Here is a 25089-nt window from a genome sequence, read left to right as displayed (position 1 = left end):
CAACAGAGGTATGTGTCAGTAGGAACTGCTGATGTTCAATGTTAAGGTTGCATGTCTGATATAAATGCAGATATGGTCACAGCTATGATACAAAAACAAATTATCCATTATATTTTCCTGGAGAAGCCAGGAATATGTTTCCTGGAGTCCTAAGACAAACAAAAAACAAACAAGGAACAACAACAAAAAAAAAACATGGTACCAATTGTAGCAAACAAATGAGCACACAAGAAAGCAAAAGGTTGCTCATCAGCATTCCCCTGACCTAGTGTAAGATCCTCTCAGGAAGAGGATCCCATTCTCTCACCTGGTCATCAAGAAAACCTGTTTCATTCTGCCCTTTAGTAGCTTACAAAACAGTGTCTTCCATTTGTATAGTGGCACTCAAATGAGTGTTTGAGTTCTATGAATATTTAAAGTGTCCATCCATATTTTTCGGAAATAATTTTAGAAGAACATTAAAGCATGCTAATATTAAATACTAGTATTTATTTTGACAGTACAGTGATATGCAAAGGTTTATCCCCACAAACACATTATTTCCACAACTACAACCATAAAGTATCCAGTCTTATTTTTAGGAAATAATTTTAACAGAGCATTAAACCATACTATTATTAAATACTAGTATTTATTTTGACTGTACAATGATGTGCAAAGGTCTATTCATGCAAACACATTATTTCTGCACCCACAACCATTTTGTTCACATTGTTTATGATAAAATGGTTGCCAGTGACATAGGCAGCAGTCTAAAAGTGGAAGTCCGGAGACCTTTTCCATGCTTTTACAATACATTTAGAGTGTCAGTATATACACTTGAAGTGCTAGGTTAAAGTGCATTTTTCTACAATTTCCATCACCGGATAAAGGCAAATACTGCCTTTTAAATTTTGTTTATTTGGTGTTAGAAACAACAAAGACTGAAATATAATGGAGACAAGTTATAATCTTCTCAGTTCTTTATTCCAAAGAACCAAGTTCTAATGGCCTGGCATTGATTCTCATTCAGAGGTGCTGAGTGAGAATCTGCAAAAAATGAAATCTTCCATTTTGTATGAAAGCCAGAATTTTAAAATTGTGTAAGGAGAACCTAAATTCTCAAAGACAAAGAAATGCCTATACATTGCACATGCATATACATTTCCAGTACTTGCTTTTGGAAATACCAGTAGACTGTAATGTACTTGTCAACATTTTTCATCAGTATAATACCTCAAAATGATTCAATATTGTTTCCAAAGTTTGGTCTCTTCATAGTTATTCAAATTGCTTTCTGCTAAGGCCCAAGAATTCCAGAGCATTGCCAGCCTTGAGCTTATCCTGTAAAAAACAAAGCATAGACATGTGTGTGTATATATTTATATGTGCATGTGAGCTGAAATCACATTTAAGTCAAGTGATTTTTCTCATGCTTGTACTCATCCTTTAAAACATTCTGGTGAAGGCCTGTAATGGGACTAAAGGGCCTCTTGCAATATTTGACGTCAGTGCACTCCACTGATTCTTCCATGTTTTATCAAGGAGCTAAAACCAGAGGCTTAAAATGGAAAAAGAACAAATGTAAAGATTATACCTTCAGTTTATTGTCGAACTCTTCCATTGAATCAATCAATTTTCCAGGTTCCAGTTCCCCCAGTGGAAAAGGATAATCTGTCCCCAAAATAACTTTGTCCTGGTAGTAAGGAAACACGTTGTACATCTTGTAGTAATGTTAAATAATATCATTAAACTCATTTTCTGGATTTTTTTTTTAAAAAACACAGGAAACTACATCTATTGGACTGATTAATTACAAAAGAAGATGAGAAAGTAGATTACAGTTTTCATTAGGAAAAAACATAAACATTGAAAACAAGGACTCAGAGTTTTCTTCATTTTATACAAACAATATTGAGTGAAGTTTGGGTGAAGTTTGAGAAAAGTACTGAATGTTTGTTAATGTTTATGTGATGTCTAACTAAACTTTGGTATATTTCTTATATTTTTATTTTAATGCACAGAAAGTTCAAAACGCAAATCCCAGGCACATGGAAAGCGTGTGTATTGCTTGGATGACTATGATATGAAAAGCATTCTCCTTAACAGATGCATTCTCTGTATGCGCTGTGGCTTCGAAATGCCAAAGTCAAGGACTTTATTGTTCTGTTGTTCTACCTGTAGTTACATGGTTATGCAGTCCCACAATTAAGTGCCTGATAAAGAGAACATAGGCTTCTTCCTTATGTTTATTGACTTACTTTTTGGTTCTTGTTCATGTTCAAGGTTACTTGCATGCGCTGCACTGTTCTGTGCAGTCCGAAAAACACAAAAATCATGACTCTGATCTTCTCTATAGATTGTCAAGTGACCTGCAAAAGCAGGCCAGAAAAAAATCTTGTATTTTACATTGCATTCATTGACTGACAGGAGGTCATTCCTGATAGCCTTGTACATAAATAACTAATTCCAGTGTGTAAATAACATTTGAGCTAAACCAGTTTTTTCTGAAGATCCAACCTTGCTATAGGTCTGACATAAGGGAATTAAAGGCACATTTCTTCATGAAACTCAGGAAGTTCTTCAGCAAACTCAGGGAAGACACTTGGATTTGGATTCTTAAATATGAAATTCTTAGTTATACATCCATATAAAATTATATAGCCACAGAATATATATCTTTTCTGTGTGTTTTCTGCAACCTGAAGCTACTTCAACCATTGGACAATATAGAATTACTACAGAATTTTAAATACAAATTATCTATTTAATTTAAATAGTATTCAGCTTCAGATACTACAATTGAAATCTTCATTTACAAAATTTCATACTTTTGGGAAGTCTTTATTAAAAAAATACTTATGTTTGACTGGGATTTTTTTTATTATTTTTATTTTATTTCTAGTAGATGCCATCCAAGAGTTTCTGAAATAACCTACCTAAGACTGTATAGGGAAATTCAGCAGAAGATACAGATTTTGTTGTTCTGTCGTACATTGCTGCAATATAATTTATTACAGAATTCTTGCCTTAAAATACAAGTAGGATAATTTATATTCCTTTGTCTAGTAAATCAAGTTCTGAGTATAGATTAGGAGATAATATATTTGGTTGTGCATATGTTTAGACAAACATACATCCTTTTATTTATAATATTCTATGTGATACCAAGACATTTTTCTGCACATATGTAAAACAAATATATGACTTAGACAAAAGAATAAAAAAAAATAGCAGCTCTGTTACAGAAATGGATTTCTTGGTAAGGGAAAGGGAAATTCAGTGCCTTCCTAGGAGGTTACTGGTCAAGGTTAACTAGGGCAGGAAAGTTCTCACATTCTTGTTTACATTTTCACATATACCAGAGCAGAAAGAAATGATTGGAATAATCTGTATACATTACACAGCATTTCATAGCTAATCTTGTTCCAGTCATTAGCAGTAAAATTAAGAGCTGTAAATTAATGAGAAAATCTAGAAATGGCCTTGTTGTTTTGCTACAAATGGTATTAGGCTGTTAACTGAAACTCTCTGAGCTTCAGTTTTGTACACATCTATAAAGTGGGGATTGCAATACTTGCCTTTAAGAACAGCCTCAGATAAGTACTGTGAGGTCTCTATAGATAAATACTGCTAGCATGTCAGTTATCATGATATTATTCCAAAGGGTACCACAAAGTCTGTTTTCCATAGATGATTTATAGTCTGATATCTTAATAATTCACATCTCCTTTTAGAAAGGTTTATATTTACATTGATCAACCTCAGTGGTCCCATCTAATCATCAGAACTATATAACTTTTTTTTTCCACAGTAACAAAGACCTGAATCTTAAAGAGAATCTCAAAGCCTCAGTCATGAGTTATTCCTTTTACACTAGTATTTTGCCTTCAACCTCATCTTCTTTTACTACTATCAGAACACACTTCAAGAAAGGCCAGATGGTTGTAGCCCATTCAGCTCTGATTTCTGGTCAGAGCATATTTTACATTCTGAGGAAGGCTCTTGGGGAATCACCATGGGGATTTTTTTTTAGAGATACACTGAATCATTTAATCCCCTGTCAGCCCAGTTCTTCCCTCCTTATAGCCATATTAGCCATAGTTGTATTCACTGCATGTTGCCTTGTGAAGGAGGAAAGAACTGCAGTAATTTTGCAGTCTTACAATTTTTTTTTCTCAGAAAATGTGTATTTCTGCTTCCTTTAGCTGGGATTGGTTCTAGGCTACAAATTAGCCTGCACCGAAAAGGAGGAAAAGATGAAGTTAAAGGTACATGACTCATGAGAACAGTCTCTGGATTTTAATATTCATAAGTTCAAAGCCAACTCATCACACTCTGATGTCAGGTAATGGCTGATCCCTAAGGATTTTAAGCCATGTTTATGCACCTCTTTACATATACCTGATGCCCTTCCTGCTCAGCTCTCAGCTTTCATCCTCTAGAGACCTGTCCTATTTTAAAACCTCAGCTGGTAAAGTTACAGTGTCATCCACAAGACCCTGTGGATAACACTGTTTTTAGTCCAGCATTTATTCATTCTATATTTATTATTCTGCCAACACTCATGATTTCATTGAGATATTGTGGCACCTAGCGCTTTTTTAAGCCCTTGACCCTTGGAAATGTATTACGTGGGACTGTTAACTTTCACCAGAAAACAAAGCAAGTTTTTATTCCCCCTTGTTATACAGGAAAGCATGGAAACATGATTTGAATGTTTTGCTTTTTTCAAGGATAAGATGCTTTAGGCTGTGAAAAAAAAAACCCATAATGTACTGTTTTTCTTTTTTTTTTTTGAGGGTCAAAATCATTTATGTTTTTGGGTTCTGACTCATGACTTTTCAGCACTGTGGCTGTGGAATATCACAGCACTGCTTATTTAGATAATCCGCTAATCTGCTGCTTATTTAGATAAATATATTTCTCTTATCCCTTCCACTATAAGAAGAAAAAAACAAGTCTCATTCCAGTGAGACAAAGCAAGATATCATTTCAAATTACCAAGTATTCTCACTGGAATGAGACTTACTTCTTTCTTGACAAATCTGTCATGACTTCCAAGTGCTTCTTGACATTTTTTGTTTGATTTTGTACTTAAAATAATTAAATAGTTTTCCATTATACATGCTCAGCATGTTCCCTACATGAAATACGTTCTGTAGTTTATGTGTTTAACTAATTCTACAAACTTCCAAGTTCTCTCAGGGACTTGGGGTGGATTAAAGCCTGTATTTCAACCTGCTATTTTTTCCCAGTTTTTCTGAAAAAGACCAGAATTCTGTTCCCACTTCATCTTATGAGTGCTATTATGGATAAAGAGTTCTTTGAGAATGAGAATATTAAAATATTATAAAATTGTTTTACCAGCACATTACTGACTCAAATATAAAGTCATGTCACTGTTAGGATTTTAACAGCTCATGTGGATAAAACAGGCTGTAGGTTGTTTTTCTGGTCTTGGAGTTTTCTGGGCTCAGCTACCCAATACTGCTCAAATCTTTCCAGTACAGGATAGCTGCATTTGTTCTGCGGTTTGTATTAATGTACATTCTGCAGGACTGTTCTGCTGCAGTACATTCTCCAGAATGTTCTAAGGGTAACAAAATTTAGCCCAAAAGATGCTGCTCAGGTCAAATATCAAATGACTGCTTTCTGCCGCATAAGGAAAAGTCTTTCTAAAGACCAGTGTTAACTGGGAAGGTTCTTTGGCAGAGGTTGAGCCATCATGAGTTGAATATAGTTACGGAGAATCTTTTTTCCCAAAGTTACAGACTAAACAAAGGGGCAAATGGTTGTTAAAAAGATTGTACATTGCAATGTGTTTACATTATTTCTTGATACTGTGTAAAAATATAAGTGCCAGATTGTGCCAGATAAGTGCCAGTGGAAAGAAACACAGGCATGAAAGCCAAAATGCTTTAGCGAACGAAGAAGTTACTTTGCTGTTCTAAGTGTCATCTCAATGATATGTAAGTGATTAAGGGACAAGGGATGAGTGAGGTCATTAGAAACAAAAGTGCAAAGACAGTTTGTGAACCTGTGAACCTGTGAAAATACACTTGATGTAAAATAATTGTACAAATTAGGATGTTATTTGGCTTTTTCACCTTTTCATTTTCCTTCAGTAATTCCTTGTCTCTGGCAATGCTTTTATACTGAGAGAGATGATACTGCCGTTCTTATCAGAGACTATTATTATCGTGTGGGCAGGCACAACTGTGTTCAGTTTTAACTGTGTTAAAAGCCAAATAGACATATAGGTGGATATTTAAGCAACACTGGTATTTCACAAGCAGAGCTGTGAAGTGGGAAGTGGATGATTTGAAACATTACAGTGATTGTTTTGGATGTTTCTGTCCCACACTGCATCTGATTTAAAGAGGTTCATAAACGACTAAGATTTACTCACTTTCTACTACAACTAAAATATTTTCCAAACCATAATTAATGTGTTACCTAGGATCTCCCCAAAATTCTCTTTATTGCTATTTTTTTCTGCCTACAACTTCTCAAGTAGAAATAATACTTGCTTTCCTCAAGTATACACTTGAATTTGAAATTTAAACCCTTTGAAAACAAGGCTCCAAATAAGACAGCCTTTGCTTGCAGTCCCATCCTGACCAACCTTACAAGAGGAACTAGCATCACTGAAGTGATGTTCACAGTGCATAATTTAATGGATTAAAACAACCATTTCAAGAACTCCATGTAGCAGAATTATCAACATGACCCATTTATAAAAGCTCAGGTTCTGATTTTACTCAGTGAATATGCTGTCTTCTTTCTGCTTTTTTCTCTTGTTTTGCTTTTTCTTAGAGAACAGATTAAATACAGAATGACTGACCTGCCTCTGGAGGCATTAAAACTCACCTCTCCTATTACATTTGTTAGTAGCCTCAGTGCACCGTGATCATGGACGAGAGAGTCTGTATAAAATGAACCAAGGTACTTTCTTGGATCCACCTCATTATCCACTGCACACAAATCAGGGCGCATATTGAATCCGTGGGAGATTCGCCCCACTGTGTATGGAAAAGATCCACCTGCAAGGAGAAATTTTTAGTAACAGAGGCTAAAAAAACTCAAGGGAAGAAAAAAAAAAACAAACTATTACCAGCACAAAGATCCGCAAGTTTTAGTAACGGTTACTTAGGAAAAAGAAATATGTTCTGTATCAGCAATATTCCTTCCCTTGTTATGTTTCTTTTCTCTTTTCTGCAACTCTTCATTACAGTGAACCCCAAATTCCTGCTGCTGACTCCTTGTCCCTTTCCCTAATTGTTTCAACTACCTCCTGCTGCCCATAACTCCTACCCCTTCCTTCTCGCTTCCTCTAAAGTGCTCCTTAACACAGGCTGAAACAGGCTGCAGAGTGTTCATATGAGCAAACTAGCTGGCAGAAATCCTCACTGGAGTAATATAGCATTCAGCTGGTGTCAGCCTTAGACCATTAACCCCATTAGCTGGCATATCAGAAAATAAAACTGCACCATGCTCAACTACAGTTTCACAAAGTGTATTACTTACCTCCATGTGCGAAGCAGACTTTCAACTTAGGAAATTTTTCAAAAATTCCTCCCATAATCATGGAGCAAATGGCTATGGTGGTTTCTGTTGGCATGCCTATCAACACAAAGAGCCTTATCATATACGGACAAAGACTGAGTTACAACAGGCCTTAAACCTAGTGCAAAAATGACTTTACAGTGCTGCATTATTTCCATTAGAGGAACACTGAACTGAGTATTAATTAACTTTAATGAGAGCACAGAACTAGAAGCTAAGATTTTATGAATTCAAAAGCCCATTTTTTATGTACTTAGGAGACAAGGGAATACAAGACTGTGTTGCTAGTTTTATTCATTTTAGGTCTCAATATAAAAGATAAAGTATGCAGGCTTAAAAAAAAAAAGGTTGTATTTTCACAACAGGCTTAATAGTAGTTTTACTCTGTACTAGAACCTTTGCAAAAATCTCCTGGGCATAATTCAGTGACAGTTTGTAAATATAGATTAAGCAATGCACTCACCTACCAGCCAGGGAAGCCAGTACTTGGACATCCTTCCATCTACCTGCATGTCCCAGGGATGCACAAAGAGACAGCAATTCAATTGTTCAGCAGCCTTCAGCAAAGAGAAAAAATGTTAGTTGTGACTTAATCTAACAAAACCTACTTTCTTAGCCACGCTTTAAAGATTACCTGCAAAGTTGTACTGAATATCAATTATTAGTGATGAAAATAGGCCCAGAAGTGAAAACCATAATCAATAGTACCTTATATTTAGTCCTCTGGTCTATATCCTGAAGTTCCCACTTGCACTCAAAGTTCTTTTTGAGACTACTGGTTTGGAAACACTGATTATAACATTTTATTCTTAAGGTGCTCCTCCAATTAATGTGGTAGAAAAATGCTTTTTTTTTTAGCTGGGTGTATGCCACACGCATCCTGCAGTACAAAACTTGGTTCAAACGAGCTTTGTTTTGGTTTCGTTTCACATGAAGGGATGAATTCTCAGAATATTTTCTAGATAGAATGATTTTACAGAAGTGTTCCAGTTACATTCAGGAATTTCCATTGCTATCACACTGTATTTGTTGCTTTTGGCCTGCTGCCTGACTTAAAAAATACTAGACCTTCTTTAGCCCACCTAATAGCTAGAAACCTGGTTGCATTCTGAGCAATAAACCATCTCCACTGAAGCACATTACATTTTCCAAACTGCTGACATTTTCAGAAAGGAAAACAAAGGAGCTATATGAGATACTAATCCTGATTGAGTTATTTAACTATGTGCTTAAATTAAATAAATCAGAGCCATTCACATGCTTAACCATTTTTTTAACAGCTTCATTTTGTCAGATGCATTTCTGGACCTCCTTTCTTTGCTATGGATTTATTTACCATTAAATGCATAAATAAAGCTGTAACTTATAGACTTTAGGAAGTAATTGTCATCTAGATTTGTAAGCTAAAGCTAGCAATTCAATAACTGTCCTGATGGTTTGATAAAGCTCATTATCCAATATGGTTTTATTTCACAATCTCTGTTTTCCAAAGATGCTTCTAAAGGTGATAGAGGGTTACTTCCTGCATATGTTAAACACAAGCTGAAGAATGTGTGTATCTCCAAAAGTAGAAGCTGATACATTGTATGACCAAATAAATTGTCCAGATGCTGTGCTAACAGAATTCTTGAATAAATTGAGTTTTGAGAAATAACCTCTATGAATCAATTTCAAGGTGACAGCTTTAATAACCTCTAAAGCAGATACAGAATGTGCATTGATTAAATCCCATAATTTAGACAAATGAGAGTCCCCATCTGGGCCTCAGGCTGTTTAAGAAATGCAATCTATGAACTCATCTTACAATTAATACATTCAGTTTAGAGTTTTTGGTCTCATTTGCATGAGTCTGTGTGGTACTTTGGCTCTATAGGTATCTGACCCTGACATCTCTGAAAATCCCAGAGAACTTTTTTCAATTATCTCAGTAAGATTGGATATAACAACTTGAATACAAAAGCAAACACAACAGAAATGCCTTATTTGATATTGCAGCATGCTCAGGAACCAAGAAGGCTACTTTTTACAAAGAAAACTCATAAAAATATTATTTATTTTATAAAGTATGCTTCACAATGCTTTATTTCCTATTATTGTCATTATATCCTGTAATGAATTACCATATATAATTAAAACCTAAATTCTCTGATCACTGAAGAATAGCCATGCGTAACTGCATGATGTGCAAATGGGATTGTTCCTGAAAAATGCCAATTTTACATTATTTGCGCCTGAAAAGTCACTGATTTCGTTGGACTAAATAAGAAATCTGGAATCAAACACTATCAGAGTCCTATGATCTTGCTGCTTTTTCATTGTCTAAAATGGATCTGGATCAATGAATCCACCAAAAAAATTAAAAAAAAAGATACACATTCTCCTTTCTTTTAAATTGCATAATTTTAAATGAATATTCTTATTAGTTTGATTTTCCAGTTATTAATGGAAATTAGTGAGGCTGTTTGGTAAATACCTTTCATTTACACTAAACACATTGGAAGGATCAATTATTTTAATGGACCTATCAATTTAGCTGATGACTGAATATGGTATAAGGGATTTTTAGGTAAAATTCCATGTCACAGAATTTCCCTAACTAAAGAAAGAAACATTTACTCACAGCATAGATGTCATACATTTCTGGTGCATTCAGGTCCCATTCATTGACATGAGATCCTATTTGTACTCCAGGAAATCCAAGTTCATTCACACAACGATGCATTTCCTTCACAGCCAGGTCTGGAGCTTGCAAAGGTAATGTACCCAAGCCAATAAACCTCTTGGGGTACTTTTTTACTGTAGCAGCTAAGTCATTATTTAATATCTGGGATAGATCTAAAGTGTCCTGAGGTTTGGCCTGGTATGATATTAAGCAGAATAATACATTAAAATAAAGTTTTCAAATGTTATCACCTTTGGAAGATACTGGGTAAATGTCACTGCACACAATATAGAGAGAAGGCTTGAATTTAGAATTTTACATTATGGCAAGATGAAAACCAGTAGGACTAAATTGTGCCTCGCTATGAATCTTCTGGGTACAGTTCTTGTCTGGAATATAATATCAACTGCTTTTCCCTTTATTGCTAAGGCTCAGTATAATCTAGCCCAACTTGGGGATATGCTTAAGTTTGCAGTCTTTTTGTGTCAACTGATCTTCTGGTTTTGATTATAGAAATGCAAAAAGCTGAGCATATCTTTTTAAATATAGCAATGAATATCTACTCCCCTATTACTGGAGCTAGAAAGAGAAAAATAAGAGATATGGGATGCTGGAGCATGAGAATTTTGTAGCAAAATTTTGAACAAAGCTCTCTAATGACAGTTATATTTGTAATGAAGAAACTGCAATACCCATACAATTAATTAGTTTCCTTTTTTTTTTTCCCATAGAATATATTAAAAGACAAAAACTTCCAGAAAAATCAGAACAAAAATTTAAGATATGTAATGCATAAAGGAATTTCAACATCAGTGGTGCTACTTACGTATGGGCTTAACATGATGCTTTTTTAGTGTAGGATACCTGGTTTGCACATCACAGCTTGATTTCTACAAGCAGCTAAGTAGTCAAATTGAGAATATATTTTGAATCACAATTTGCTATGATTTATCTTCTCAGACTTTATTTCTTTGGTGTATTCAAGATCACCATACATAGAATATATTTAAATTTGTGTCTGAATTTTATGATTCAGAGTATTCTAAGGTAGTGAGTTCTCCTCCCATGACATGTTTAAAAGAAGGTGGGATTAGGCTGCAAATGCACCTTTTATTTGTTCTTTTCATGAAAAAAATAGAGATTCATATTTAACTTCCAAGGAATCAACCCATAATTATCCTGCTACATAACGGATTCGTGCTCTGTAGGTTCTCTCTCTGTGCTGGCATCTACTTCTGACAAAATCTCCATCAGAAATTTGATTGCCCTCTCATTCTTTTTTACGAGCATACTCCAGAGTGGAACTTTGCCAGGATATCCTGCTGGCGATTTCAGGATTTGGACTATTTTTTCTTTTGTTTTTTTCAGAGCAGAACAGCTCCCCGTTTACCTCAGTGATCTAAGTATTACTTCCGTCACCTAATTGACAGGAGTTTGCACTTTAAGATAATTTGTAATATTTATAAATTACAGAATATGCTAGTAGAAACCTACCCAGTAGCTGAACATTACAGGAACTGTAGAAAGGACTTGGACTGTGACACCTGTGAAAGAAAACAAGCAGTTATTAATATTACATACATACCTTTTTTGATAAAATGATAAAAGAAAGGACTTTTGTTTGAAGTGGATAGCCATTTAAAGTTGTAAGTTGTAACATGCATGACTTAGGACAGTGATCAGTTCTTTCTCCATAGTGCTTTTACTGATTCCTGTGTTGATATGTACCAACACTGCATTTGACTTCACACTGCTTTGGAATACCATAGTGTTTTAATAGTAACAAGTCTCTCTCTATATGATCCTGTTTACCAAACTATTTGTTTCCTAGCTTTCTCTTCCATTTCTGTTCCCTATTTCCCTAGGATTCATTAATGGTCACAATCTACCTGACTTCTTTTGGACTGAATTACTCAAATTCTTTTTCATGCAAATTCATTTCTTTTACTCCTAGTTGTTGATCAACTTATCCTTGAAGACATGAGAGAGATGTTCAAGTATTTTTCAATATTAATTGATGGAAAATGAACTCAGACTATTTAGCAGTTCATATCCCTTTTGTTATTTACTTCTTCTTGTGACCGATATGCAAACAAATCAGCATTTAGGAGCCTCAGTGTTCTGATTTTTGAAGTAAAACAGAATGATCCTTAACTTAAGAGGGCTCGTTTCAGATTTTTGAGTCACAGAACAATTCCAATAATCCAGATTTCTGCCTTGCATATTTATTAGAGAGATCTTTTAAACATCATATTGACATTGCTTTTTGAAAGATGAATTACAAAACAATTTAACATTAATCTTAAGAGTAGATTTCTATGCTGAACATTCTCGGACAGTATACTTAGGAAGAAGGTAAACCAGCACAGGAAAAATCTATTTAAGAAATGTTTTCCCTTAGCTTTCCGAATCCTCTCTGTGCAGTCTGATTAGTGATGATATATCTTAATGTCAGGCATGAAATTAGTAACTGTACTGCTGTGATGACACAGAGAATAGGAGACTTCCCATATCTTTGTTCCAGAATTGTGATATGTTTGGGGGTTAATATTTTGGGCATAATCTACCTTGCTTTTTGTTACACAAAGTTGTCTTTGAAGTAAGCAGCTACAGAACAGAAAAAGAATAAAACATGGCCCATATTCTTTACCACTAGAAGGATAAGAATGAAAAGCTCAGTAAGATCTTTGGTTTTATATTTATTGGCTGAATGGCAGTTTCTCTAGAGTGCTGCAATGAAAGAAGATTTTTTATGGGAAAAGCCGCCAGATGGTGCTGTAGGACACAGTTTTAGATTCTTTTTCTTAACAAATGAGCACTGTTTTATGTAGTCTGTGGAAGAATATTTTTTGTTAGTTTTATGAAACATTTTCTTTTTGGAGAGCTGTTGCAAATAGTTGAGAAATTCCCCCTGTGTTTTCCTTTTACGTAGAGGAATTAGATGGGGCAGAATTGTTTTACAAAACCTTGCCATTAGTGCTGGAAAAGCATATCAGAAAGGAAAAGATGCCAAAGGGCTATTTATGATTGTGGTTGAGAAAAAGAATGGTCAGTCCCAAAATGTGATTGCATTTTGTGTAAATATACCCTAACTGGACATAACTTAGTTAATCCCAGGAATGATTAAAATCTTGTCAAGGCAGCACAAATTTTAGAGATGTTGTACAGGCATTCTAGGCATTCCACATGAAATGCTGAATGGTTAAAGTTTGAAATATTTCTCCAGTGTGCAAACAGTAATTTTTAAATTTTCTAAGTAAGTTGTGTTTACATAAATGCCCATCACCCCTACCTTATGTATCTCAGACTAAAGCTCAACTGGGAGAAGGACCTGAAGTGTTTCCTAACATGCTATCACCAATGCAATAATCACAAATACACTATTTTAAAAATATGTGCTCTTCAGAAGAATTCAAGTGTATTTGTTCTTTTTGAAAAGTTGGAAAAGCTACTCAAGTACAGTCTACTGAAGAACTGATGTAAGGAATTATTCCAGTTAAGTTAAAGAAAATATATTATTTAATAACTACATATTACTCTCACAAAATATATTTGGAATTAGGGTATTAATCATACTAAAAAATTTCTATCAATCAGACTAAAAATTCCTTCTCTCAATCTCTTATGGTTAACAGCATATCAAAGGCCTGTGGAAAATAAATTTGCTAAGTGTAGTTTCTTTCACAATCAGGAAAACTCTCTTTCCTGAGAAAGTAATTGTACCAGTTATCTAGGTTCAGATTTCTTTATCAAAAACAGAATAATGTTGCAACATCTATATAGAAAAAATGGTAGAAAAGGAAATATATATGCAGAAAATTCTAGGCGTAAAAAGGTTGTTTTTAATTTTGAGATGCACTAACAGAGAAGTTGGTATTATCCTGTGCAAGACAGGAATGATTTCATTTCCTTTATGAAATTACCTGATAGGTCCATCTCTTTAATCCGTATTTCTGGATCCCAGCAGTTTTCTTGAATAACTCTAAAAACCTTTCCATCCTTCATCATCTTTGCCTGCCCCTGTGAAATGACATTTTCATATTTGTTATATCTGACAAATTGGTACATGCTGAATTATAGAGTTGCTTGAGTATATTATGCTCCCTAAATAAATTCAGTGACAAAATATAGTTCTTTAATATATAATCAGTAGATATTACTTAATCAAAGACTATTATAAAATATCATGTATAGTTCAGATGACATGAATAAATATGTATATTTTCATAATAAAAAGATCTCTTTTTTATTGCAATGTTTATCTCTCCATGTTTGTTTGAGAAAGCTATCAGGTATCTTAATCAAGGTTTATCCTCAAACCAAAATTTGACCTCAAAACTGTGCTCAAATTAAATATGAGCTAAATGTTGCCCTTGGGGATGTGTGTGTTCTTTTAAAGTCAATAGTATCAAAATGAATCCAGTAAGTATAGAAATAATTGTGTAACTGTTAAATTCATTCCAGTTGTTTCAGATCACCTGTGAAACAAAGACAAAATGAGACCTAATACACTTGTCCTTAGATTACATTTTCTCTGTGGGACTGAAAGAAAAGAAATATGGAAGATTCTGTATTTGGGGAAGTAAAGATCAAAGAAAAATCTAAACACAGTATAGAGTGATTACATAAATTAGTGTAATACCTTCCCCGAATAAACTAATTCCCAACTTAGAAAGTTCAAGACATCATCATGGTCATCAAACTTGATACCAATCCCTTAATTATTAAAATTGAAGTGTTTTTTAATTTTTAGTGGATTTGACATTTGTCCAAAGATGACAAGCACAGTGTTGTTACATTAAGTCAAGAAAAATATTTTTTAAAGTTGCATGCAGTCGCATGCTTGTAATTAGAATTAGCAATTCAATACCAAATACTACTGACAGAAGTATTTCACTTAGCTTACACACACTGAAAAGATGCAATTCATCAATCTTTGCAAGCTTTAAGTATTTTTTTGTTGTTCTAGGCTACTTTTGCCATAAGTGGAAAAAGATGGAAGTGAGATCATTCACATAACCCTTACACTGTGGGATATGTGTCTATGGGATAGGTAAGTGTGGTCATGCAGCAGAAAAAATACTGAATCTTCAGTTAAAAACTGACAACCACATGATAAGATGTGAGAAAGCAGAACAGTTACTTTTTTATGTTCACAGTAAACAGAAGCTGAGTGCACTGCAGTCTTCTGACCTAGGGAAGGGAACTATGTCTCCCAAATGCTGATTTATTAAATCAGTTTAGTTAGGAAACACACAACATCTGTCTATCTTGATATATAAAAATCTGCCAAATCAGATCCTGCTAGTATTCTACAATAGAAATAATTAATAATATTTCACTGCTTATTGCAAAGTTTACTTTATGTCTCCTTTTTCTGAGAAGTCAGACTGCTCTTAACCTTGAATTTGTTATTAGCTTCATACATCATTCACAAATACACTGCCCTAATGAATATTTTAAAGGTCTCTTCCACATATCTAATAGTGCTGCCTTAGCAAACTGTCAAGTTGGTAGGTATATTACAATTTCGAAAAAATACTTGAAATATTACAGTCAGTTATCACAACTACATTGCCCTGATCCTCTGGCAAAATACTTCAGATTTTGATAAAATTGATTTTCCAACCTGACAGAAAGGTTTGCACTAGCCAAACGCTCCAATATATTTAATTTTTTTTTTTGCATATAGTCTAATAAATAGAAAAGAATTTGGAGTGTGAACATAGGAAAGGACACAGCAGAACTGAGCATTATGTCAAACACAAGCAGATCATGTGGCCTTTATTAGATTACCACTGGGAGTATTTCTGTGAACACAGGCAACTTCCTCAGATACAGCAAAGGCATAGCAGCGAAACTGCTTACATTTATTTTCTTCTGCTAATACTGAAAACAACATTAGGCAGGCAGTAATTCTACCAGCAACCTTCACAGTGCTCATACATAAATGCTGAGATGAACAGTAGGTCACTTCATTCTGTAACAGCCATCACAGTATAGAAGTTTCTAACAAGACGTACTGTTCTCATTAAATAATTAGTTAAACAGTTTGTTGTTTTCATTTGCATTAGCTGATTCTTTGTGATCATGAACATGCTGCAGGTCATGCCTAAACTCACAGCTTTGTGCGCAGACAACAGCGAAGTTGGTTATGCAGGAAAGCATAATGTGCTAATTTGAATAAATCCATGTGGATCAGTGGGATTATTCATGTATCGAGGGATAGAACGACCTGCTGCAACAACATTGGGCCTGCAAAATCAGTCCTATTACTATAGTCTCTAGACACTGCCACTAATCTGCACCTGTCATTTTTCAAATGAGAAATTACTCAAGCACCTTAATTGGGAAACAATTTTTGCGGTAATAAGAATAAAATCTGATCAAGAAGAATGTTTTTAGGTTCCAAGGCAATGGGTGCAAGGTTGAAGCCCTCATAAAAGACCTAAGATCTTTACTTGCAGTGGTAACACACTTTTCTAAGGGCACAGCTGAAAAATTTTATTATATCTTTATTAAAAGCCATGCAATATTTAATAAAGAATTTATGAAGAAATTAAGAGAGTTTTAAGAGGTTTAAGAAGCACAGCAGGTTGATTTAGTTCAGCAAGCTACATCTGAATTTATTCCATTAATAAACTACTCAGTTACAGCCCAAATTGCATGCATGCAATTTCAGACATTGATGCTTCTGAACATGTGAATGTTTTCCTTTTTTTTTTTTTTTATCTTGGGAGTTAACTTCCCCAGCTCCACATATTTACACAGGATTTTATTCTCTATCATGCACTTCTTTCATGTAGACAGAAGTAGGCTGGAGAGAACTCTCTGCGGAGCATGGAAGGCTATTATCGACTTGCCACAAAGTTCCTTTGCAGACTATTTTTAGCAAAGAATTTCAGCACCAGACCTCTACTAAACAGCTAAGCTGCTAAAAATGCCTTCAAGTCTCTCTCCTTCCTGCATCTGCCATCTATCTCAGAAGCTGTGCCATCTGAACTTCTGCTTAGCAGGTGGCTTCTTATCTCCTCCCAGTCCTGCTTAGACTGAAATCTGAACAAAACTGATGAAATCTGGAATTTCATCATAATCTGTTTGCTCCTCCATCTTGGTCCCAAGCTTCATTCCTGCTCCATAAATAGCTGATAGGCATGTGACAGCACAAACTTGCATATTGTAGAATGACAGCAATCTGTATGCCATTTAGCTTGGAATAAACATATACAAATTTATATCCATAATTTTTAGTTACCATATGCATACCTGCAATTACAAAAAAAAGTGATTTTCCAAAGTAACAAGGGGATGGTTTAGTTCCATTGAAATTAACAGAAACTATACACTTAAATACCTTGTTTATCCGGAATATATGTCTTGCTTCTTCAAAATAATTAAATAATAATTAAAAAATGCATCTCTACAGAGAATGAAGGAATTAGTCAAATCAAAAAAAGAAACAACAAGAAAAAGATTGGGCACTATAATCTCTATAAGCCTATCTCAAATATGGAGTAGAGATGTCACTTCAGAAAATTCTAGTTACTAAGTATTTGTATCTCTTATGCCTGTACTTGTCATTACAGAATTCCATTATAGAGATCATGGCTAAACTACAGAGGACAGGTCAGATCACACTTGTTAAACACACTACACATGCAACTGGCCATTACAGGACATAGCTGGGTTTAGCCAGTTATTTATATTGCAACCTTTACAAGCTTCAAGGCGGGTGTGTGCTGACACTCTTTGTCAAGCTATTCATCTTTGCATCTTTTGTCTTGCAGCTTACTATAACCAGGTTGTTCTTATCCACCCCTTCTCTGCTCTCCTTTTTCCTTAATTATCTGGCTAATGCCTTGTATTGCCTTTACTCTTCAGTATCCAGGCACACAGCAATGCTCCTGAGGTAGGCAATCACAGATGGAATTTCTCAAGTTAGGACAGGTATATGTGAGGTGAGGAGGGAAGTGAACTCAGGTCTGAGAGCTCTTCCATAAAACACCTTTCTCTTCCCATCCGTAAGGAAATCCTGAGCCCAGGTCCAGCATTGACTAAATCTAATGGAAAATTTCCCATCTCCGATAATTAGACCAGCACCCTTATATGAGCTTGCTTTTTCTCTTGGGTCTACTTACCTTGCACTATTCACCTATAACTGTTAAGATGGAAAGGAAAATATTTTCCATGTGTAGTAAATGTCATGCATATTTATGCACTATAAAACAAACCTGGGACCTCCACCATCCTGCCCTGCTGCTGGCATGCTGATGGAGGGACAACTTTCCTGCTTTTGGGCCTGAAGCCATTCACATCAACAGCCTCACCAGAGCATGGGGAGCCAACAGGTCATAGAAGAAAATTGGCTTCCTGTGACAGTGTTTGAGCTATATAGCCGTATCTGGCGAAGTTGTTATATGGTAACAAACAGAGGGCTTATCTTTAAAACTAGGTTATAAAATTAATCTATATGGTAATGTACATTCTTTTACCATGCTATTCCTGCCCTCCTATGAAAAAACAGCATGGTGGTTATTTTTTAATGTCAATCAAATCAAAAGACAAGATGCATTACTGATCTTGCTTATACCAGTTTTATATTATTGTGTCACTGTAAATGTCATTGTAATTACTGCTGATTTGTTCTACTGGGGGTGAGATCAGAATCAAGCCTCTAAGAAACCTGTTTTGCTACCATCAGACTGAATAAATGTATTCTACTAACTGCGTTAGCAGCAGGCCTGGATTCTGAATGCGGATGGACTGTTAGCATTGCCTCATGGCATTTGCAAATACGATGTTCCAGGTATTCTTATGTACCTCAGAAGTGTCTTTGTAAAGTTAACAGAGTGAATGGTGATATAGAAAAATCGCATCCACTCTGTCTTTTGCTTGCCAAAGAAAATCAGCCTCCTACTCTTTTACAGTATGGTCTCCAAACCTATATATTGTCCCTATTGTTCTTGGATATTGAAACTGCAATTTCCTTTCATCCAGAAGATATATGGAAGCTATTCTTTCTTTTTGATGACAATTTCATGTCCTAGCTCTTGATGTTTTATTAAAATATCAGTCTCAGTTATGTTTGTTTCTCATACAGACAACTACATATAAGTAAAAAAGTTCAATATGTAATGAGTTTTAGATTAGGACATCTTATTAAAAATAATTCTTTAGAGATATCCATTCTGAATGTTAACATATAGTGATGAGGAAAACTGGATACTAGTTCAGATGAGAGAAACTGAACTGACTGTATACTGAGTAACACCTCTTAAACAACAAGATCTACTGAGTATATGGGACTAATAATTGCTTAACAGAAGACAGACCTTTACAGAAATTTCTATCAAAGACATCATCAATCTTATTGCCATTTAGCTGTGAATGCGTATTCCTGATCACTGCACAAAACTATCTCAGAGGACCAGACAGCACAAACCTTGCAGTGATGATCCACCTGAACCCATCCACCATATCCGTATCTCTGTGAAAGAAAAAAGGAAAAAACAGTGACTAGTTAACATTCTGTAATAATAATCAGAGCCTTACAATCAAGCTTTACCTTTTTCAGGAGAAATACTTAAGCGTATGCTCAGTTTTGAGCCTCTGAGTAGCTCCTTTGATTTCAGCAGAATTGCTGAGGATTCGCTGGACTGGCCTAACAGTGTTTGTAGAACTAAGCTTTTAGCTCCCAGTTCAACAATATTTTAAAATAAGTCTTAAAATTGATTTCAAAATGCTTTAAATATTATTGAGGTCCATTACTGGAATTTGGTTCAAATCAGGCATTTAGCAATATGAACATTGAATTGACACATTTTCTGATCCTAACAAACTGCAATCAGTTAATCATTAGCACAGAGAAGTATTGATTCCGCTTTTCAGCTTCCATGATTCAGCAGCAGGACTGAAGGTCATTGTCTCTTGTCTATTAATATTTAAACAACCCAGAATAGCTTAAAGGAGAAGCTTAGATGCTCACTGATTCTTCCTGAGAGATTAATAATTGTTTATAGAAAAAAAAACATGAAAGACAATGATTTATTTTTGTTTTCATTACTTAGAAACAAATGAAGTCTTGAAATAAGATAATAGAATGAATGAAAAAAACGCTCAGAATTTCCATTTTTTAAAATAAAGAAACATTTCAAAGGAAACTATAAAAGCAGGGATTTCCTACACTGAAATGTAAACAATTTGCATTTGCTATGACAGCAAATCATTACCTAATGCCATTATGGGTTGTTCCAAAGTGGGAGTGCAGAACCAAGCCTTCTAATTTCAGCCAATCAGAGATCCTAATGATGACGGTGGCTATGTACACTTTATTAAAATTTATAAATGCATGTATATATAGATAAAAATAAGGAACAACATATAAATGTAGGGAAGCTCTGGGAGTGTTATCTGATGAAGATCTTAAGTTTTAAATTTTAATTAGCTCCATAATAAACATGGAAAATGAGCACTTTAAAGGACATCTATTTAGGCATTACAGATACTTGCTGGTCTGTTGCTGAATTAATTTTGTATTTTCCCCTCAATTATTAGTTGGATGCATTGATAGTTATTACTGAAGTATGTCATTAATTTCTATTTATTTTTATACATATTATGGGTACCTAAGATCTTAGAATAAACATCTTTAAAATAGAACTTTCTAGTCATAGATTAAAGATTTGGTATTTACAAGGTTAAAAAGAATATAACCAAAAAAAAGAGAAAAGCTTAGCATTATGTGTGCATGCTAGAAGTAAAATATTATCATAAAAATAGTGCCTAAGAATAGCTTTTATTACTTTACATTTTGTCTTGCCCACTACCATCTCTGGGAGAAATCAAGGCAAAGTATTCAGTTCACTTAGTTCATTCACTTGTTATTTTGGCGGGCATACTGAATTTCAGCCCTCTCCATTTCTCCTTTTTTTCCACTCTGTTTTTCCCTGCATAAGATGTAGAGAACCATGTTAATAATAGCCTGAGCTTGCAGAGGAATCTAGGGAATTCAGAGAGGTATTCTCTATTCTGAATCCACTAAACCTCTGAACCACTGAAATTTTAGAACAGAAGACTCTGATTGTTAAAACTGGCAAGTAGAAATTAAATAAAGAAGTCTTATTAGCCTCTTTTATTAGTGTTTAAAAAAATGCAATATTGGTCTACAGTTGAACAGCAGGACTAATGGTGAATTCATCCTTCATGTAAATAAAGATCACAGGATACTTGAGGTGGTTTTGTCCTATTAAATTCATTGCCCTTTTAAAGTATATATAGAGAAAATATATGTTCTTTACACAATCAGCATGAAGGTTTTTTTTTTTTTTTAATAGGCATTTTGCACAAACAAGGATGATAAATGTAGAACAAGACATGGACAAGCATGGCTACCCTGTATCCATGGACTGGATATTTAACTCCTATCTACTTAAAACAGACATAATAGCTGTAAATAATATGTGTAATTTAACCTACATTATCCAATGTTTACATGCTTTTTCATAGACGAGTTATAATATAAACAGACAGATGTTTTAAAAGCACTTCATAGCGAAGGACGAAGCGAAACTTCCTGTCCAGGAAATTTTATGCATAATAATGTTATTTTTGATAAGCAATGAAGAAATAACCCATGTATATTTTTAATCCAGGCTTTCTCACATCTTTTCTTCCTAATAAAATCTTTACATTTTCCAGCTGCTCTCTGACTAACACTGAATTGATACCAGACTGTTTTTTTAACAGTCACAGAAACACAGGGATAATACATTTGAAACACTTACCTAAGATTTTGCTATCAACAGGAAAAAAAAAGAAACTTCAAAATACCAGAGTGAAAGGATATACAATGTAAAATAAGAGTTTAATGTCAGATACCAAAGAGCAAGGCTGAAATAATGGTATTCTTCTGATGCCCAAGGTAAGCACAATGAAATCAGATGTTTCCATACAACTGATAAACCCATGGAATGTTCATTCAAATACTGCCAATACAGAATTACAATAAGGAAATATTTAAAGGCAGCAGCAGAGCTCTCATCTTTTCTAGCCTGATTCTTTAACATGAATGGAAACACTAAGGAGTTTGAATAAAATAGCTATACTGGAATTGTGAAACCAATTTTTAAATGCAATAATTATATATATGAGAGAGTTATATTATGTGATCTTTTTAAGGTGAATTTTTCAGAACCCTTTGTAGCATTGAATATGTGATCCCTTAGGAGTCAAAAAGTGCTCAAATATCTTTATATACAATTTTGTTTATAATTATCCAGGCTGTAACTCTAAGTCTACAAGACTGAGTTTTTATCAATGAATTACAAAAATAATACCATGCAAAGATTCAAAGTTAGGACAGTCTGACTTATAGCTTCTGTGTTCTGGCCAATACTGAATCTAGGTAAATGAGGTTTTGTATTCATAATCCAATATGCTACATCCTTCCAGCAACTGACAAAATAATAGGAAAAAGATATTAGCACCGTCATCATCAATTAACCATACTTAAAGTGACCCAATATCCACTAAGTTAAGGATTGTCATGCCTGTGGCTGTAACTACTCTTAGGTAATAGTAATCTTGTTTACCATTTGTTTATTTCTCCTTTATATTTGTTTTTTTTAAAAAAGTGAATACCACTTGGCTGTCAGGGACCTTATAGTCCTTGATAGTTATGAAGATATACCCTGCAATGGTTTCACTAAGCAAATGGAATTTATACCTCATCATTTGACAATGAACAGAGTCAAGTTTTTCATCCCTTTCTTACAGGAAGTTTTGCTTTGCAAATCAATGTAATAGAAATATCTCATATCTTTTAAAAAAATCAAATTAAACCAAAACCTACTGAAAATAGATATTTATTACAGATATTTATTATTCATTCACTATTTTTTTAAGAACTACATCAATAGCAATGGTTGCTGTAAAATAAGTCACTGAATAGCTGAAGTCTTATTACCTTTTTTAGATCAGGCAATTCCTTAGGAAGAATGTGGCTATGAACATCAATTTTCATTTTTGAAGTATCAAAGGAGAACTACGCTTTCAAAGGAAATGTTTTCTATGTAACTGCTACTAACCTTCCTGTCCCTGGCTCAGCGGGTCAATAACTTAGGCTGCTGTTCCGATCTACCTGCTATCTTATCAGGGCAACCGCATACAGTAACCAACCAGGGAGCCAAAACCCCAGAGGAGTGGCTCTGGGAAAGAACAAAAGCTTCTAGAAGTAGAAAGTTCCTGTTAATGCATAAACTGCATCTGAGAGAAAAGAGAAAATGCATATTTATAGTAGTGATATGAAGGCTTTTTTTTTTTGTTACCTAGATTTTAAAACACAAACTGGTTTACAGTCGAACATGATCTGAATTTCCTTCTTTCACTTTGTCAGATTCTGAAATGATCTGAAGAGAGGATATAACATACCGTTGTAAGAATTTATGCCTTCTTCCCGTACTTTATTCATAAGGGACGTCAAAAAGATTAATATTGAACTGTGGCCAAATCTGTTCTCTGCAGTTTAATCTCCCTTTTCGATTATTAGTTTCTTTAGCATATTTACACAGTGTAAATAGCACTAGTGGACACTACTGCTCAGTCACGCAGACTGGCTCATGTTACTTAAGAATCATAACAAATTAATGCTAGTGTGGTATCTATGTTATATACTTAGTATGGCACACATTTTGTGTGTGCTAAATTAAACTTAACTGGCTTAGATTTTATGTCACCCTACACTTCACTTTTTGTCCTTTACTCAGGTAATAGATATCATTCCTGGAGATAGCCTTGCCTTTTGCTTTTTTTTTTTTTTTAAATCTGTAATTTATTTTCTCTGTAGTTTTGTTTCAACTCTTGCTTCCCTCATGATTGCCAAAGCTGGTTAACCATTTCTTAATTAACCTGCTTTAATGAAAAATGCTGATTTTTCAAAGCGAAATGCTGTTGTAGTTCAACAAATCTTTCAGCGAAACATTTTTCAAGCAGACTGAAAAACAAGTGGCCTATTTTATTTCATCCTTTTTCCGACTTCATTATTTTGTTTGGGCTTGATTTTAAAAATATCCTGCAATCTGTTATATTTCCCTGGTTGTTCATTCATGAACATGTCTGCTTTTGATGTGTTCAGTTTAACTACTTGGAGTTACTCTTCGAGTCAACTTGTGATAGGGTTGATTAGCTGCATGATGTTGTGTCTGCCTGAGACATGAGCTCACGGAGAACTGAATGCTTAAAACAAACAGGAAGCAGAAACTTTGGGACAGTACTACTCAAAGACAGATGGACAGCCAGGATTTTACTTTACAGATGAACTACATGGTACTGAAATAGCAGTCATTACCATTTCAAAAACCAAACCTGTCTCTCTCTGCCCAAGCTCCCTGGTTAAGCTGCATATTTGCCCTCTTGCTCCTGATGTGAGAGCTATATTTTAAGATCTAGCACTACAGTGTTAGCCTGTTGGCTGTCAAAGCAGGAGGTTGTGAGCAGATGGGAACTTTTACATGCAGAATGGCTTGGGCGACAGAAAGATACAATTCATTGTTTGCAGAACCATACAAAAAGTGTTAGGTACCAGTCTCCGAACTGTACCCACCCTTTAGCTACCCACAGAATATATATTCCACAGCATTTGGATGAGATGAGACCACCAGGTTGGTCAGAAAGGGTAGTATGGAGATCAGCCAATGCCTATATTTGCTATGTCTCCTACAGAGATGAACTAAAATGCACACAGACTTCTTTCCAGGAAAAAGGTGGCATTCCTGAAGAATCGGATGTGCGCAGTGTGCCATCTGTTCATACAATCTAAGGGCTGCATGGGAAAAAGAAGTGAGAAATCCAGACCACCAATTCACAATGTTTTATTTCCACAT

At 34.8% G+C, this 25089-nt stretch overlaps 1 protein-coding gene across 2 annotated transcripts; it reads right to left on the bottom strand.

Moving 5' to 3' along the window:
• Window positions 1-1168: 1168 nt before the first annotated feature.
• On the bottom strand, window positions 1169-23287 carry ACMSD (aminocarboxymuconate semialdehyde decarboxylase). 2 transcript variants are annotated; one of them, XM_010212072.2, is made up of 10 exons: window positions 23175-23287; window positions 19653-19697; window positions 14134-14230; window positions 11705-11754; window positions 10169-10405; window positions 8012-8105; window positions 7510-7605; window positions 6853-7025; window positions 1577-1675; window positions 1169-1323 (listed from the first exon to the last, which is right to left on the bottom strand). In XM_010212072.2, exons 1-10 carry the CDS (start codon window positions 23229-23231, stop codon window positions 1261-1263), a joined length of 1011 nt encoding a protein of 336 aa, XP_010210374.1. In that variant the 5' UTR covers window positions 23232-23287; the 3' UTR covers window positions 1169-1260. The 2 variants fall into 2 exon arrangements, with proteins under 2 accessions (XP_010210374.1, XP_088377890.1); XM_088521764.1 differs by lacking the exon at window positions 23175-23287 and adding an exon at window positions 19776-19938.
• Between the last annotated feature and the right edge of the window lie 1802 nt (window positions 23288-25089).

Source organism: Tinamus guttatus, unplaced genomic scaffold, assembly GCF_059628265.1.
Source record: "Tinamus guttatus ecotype Peru unplaced genomic scaffold, ASM5962826v1 Tinamus_guttatus_pri_ptg000133l, whole genome shotgun sequence".
Classification (NCBI taxonomy): domain Eukaryota; kingdom Metazoa; phylum Chordata; class Aves; order Tinamiformes; family Tinamidae; genus Tinamus; species Tinamus guttatus.
The sequence above is the reverse complement of the archived record's forward strand: the minus strand, read 5'-3'. Positions and strand labels throughout refer to the sequence as shown.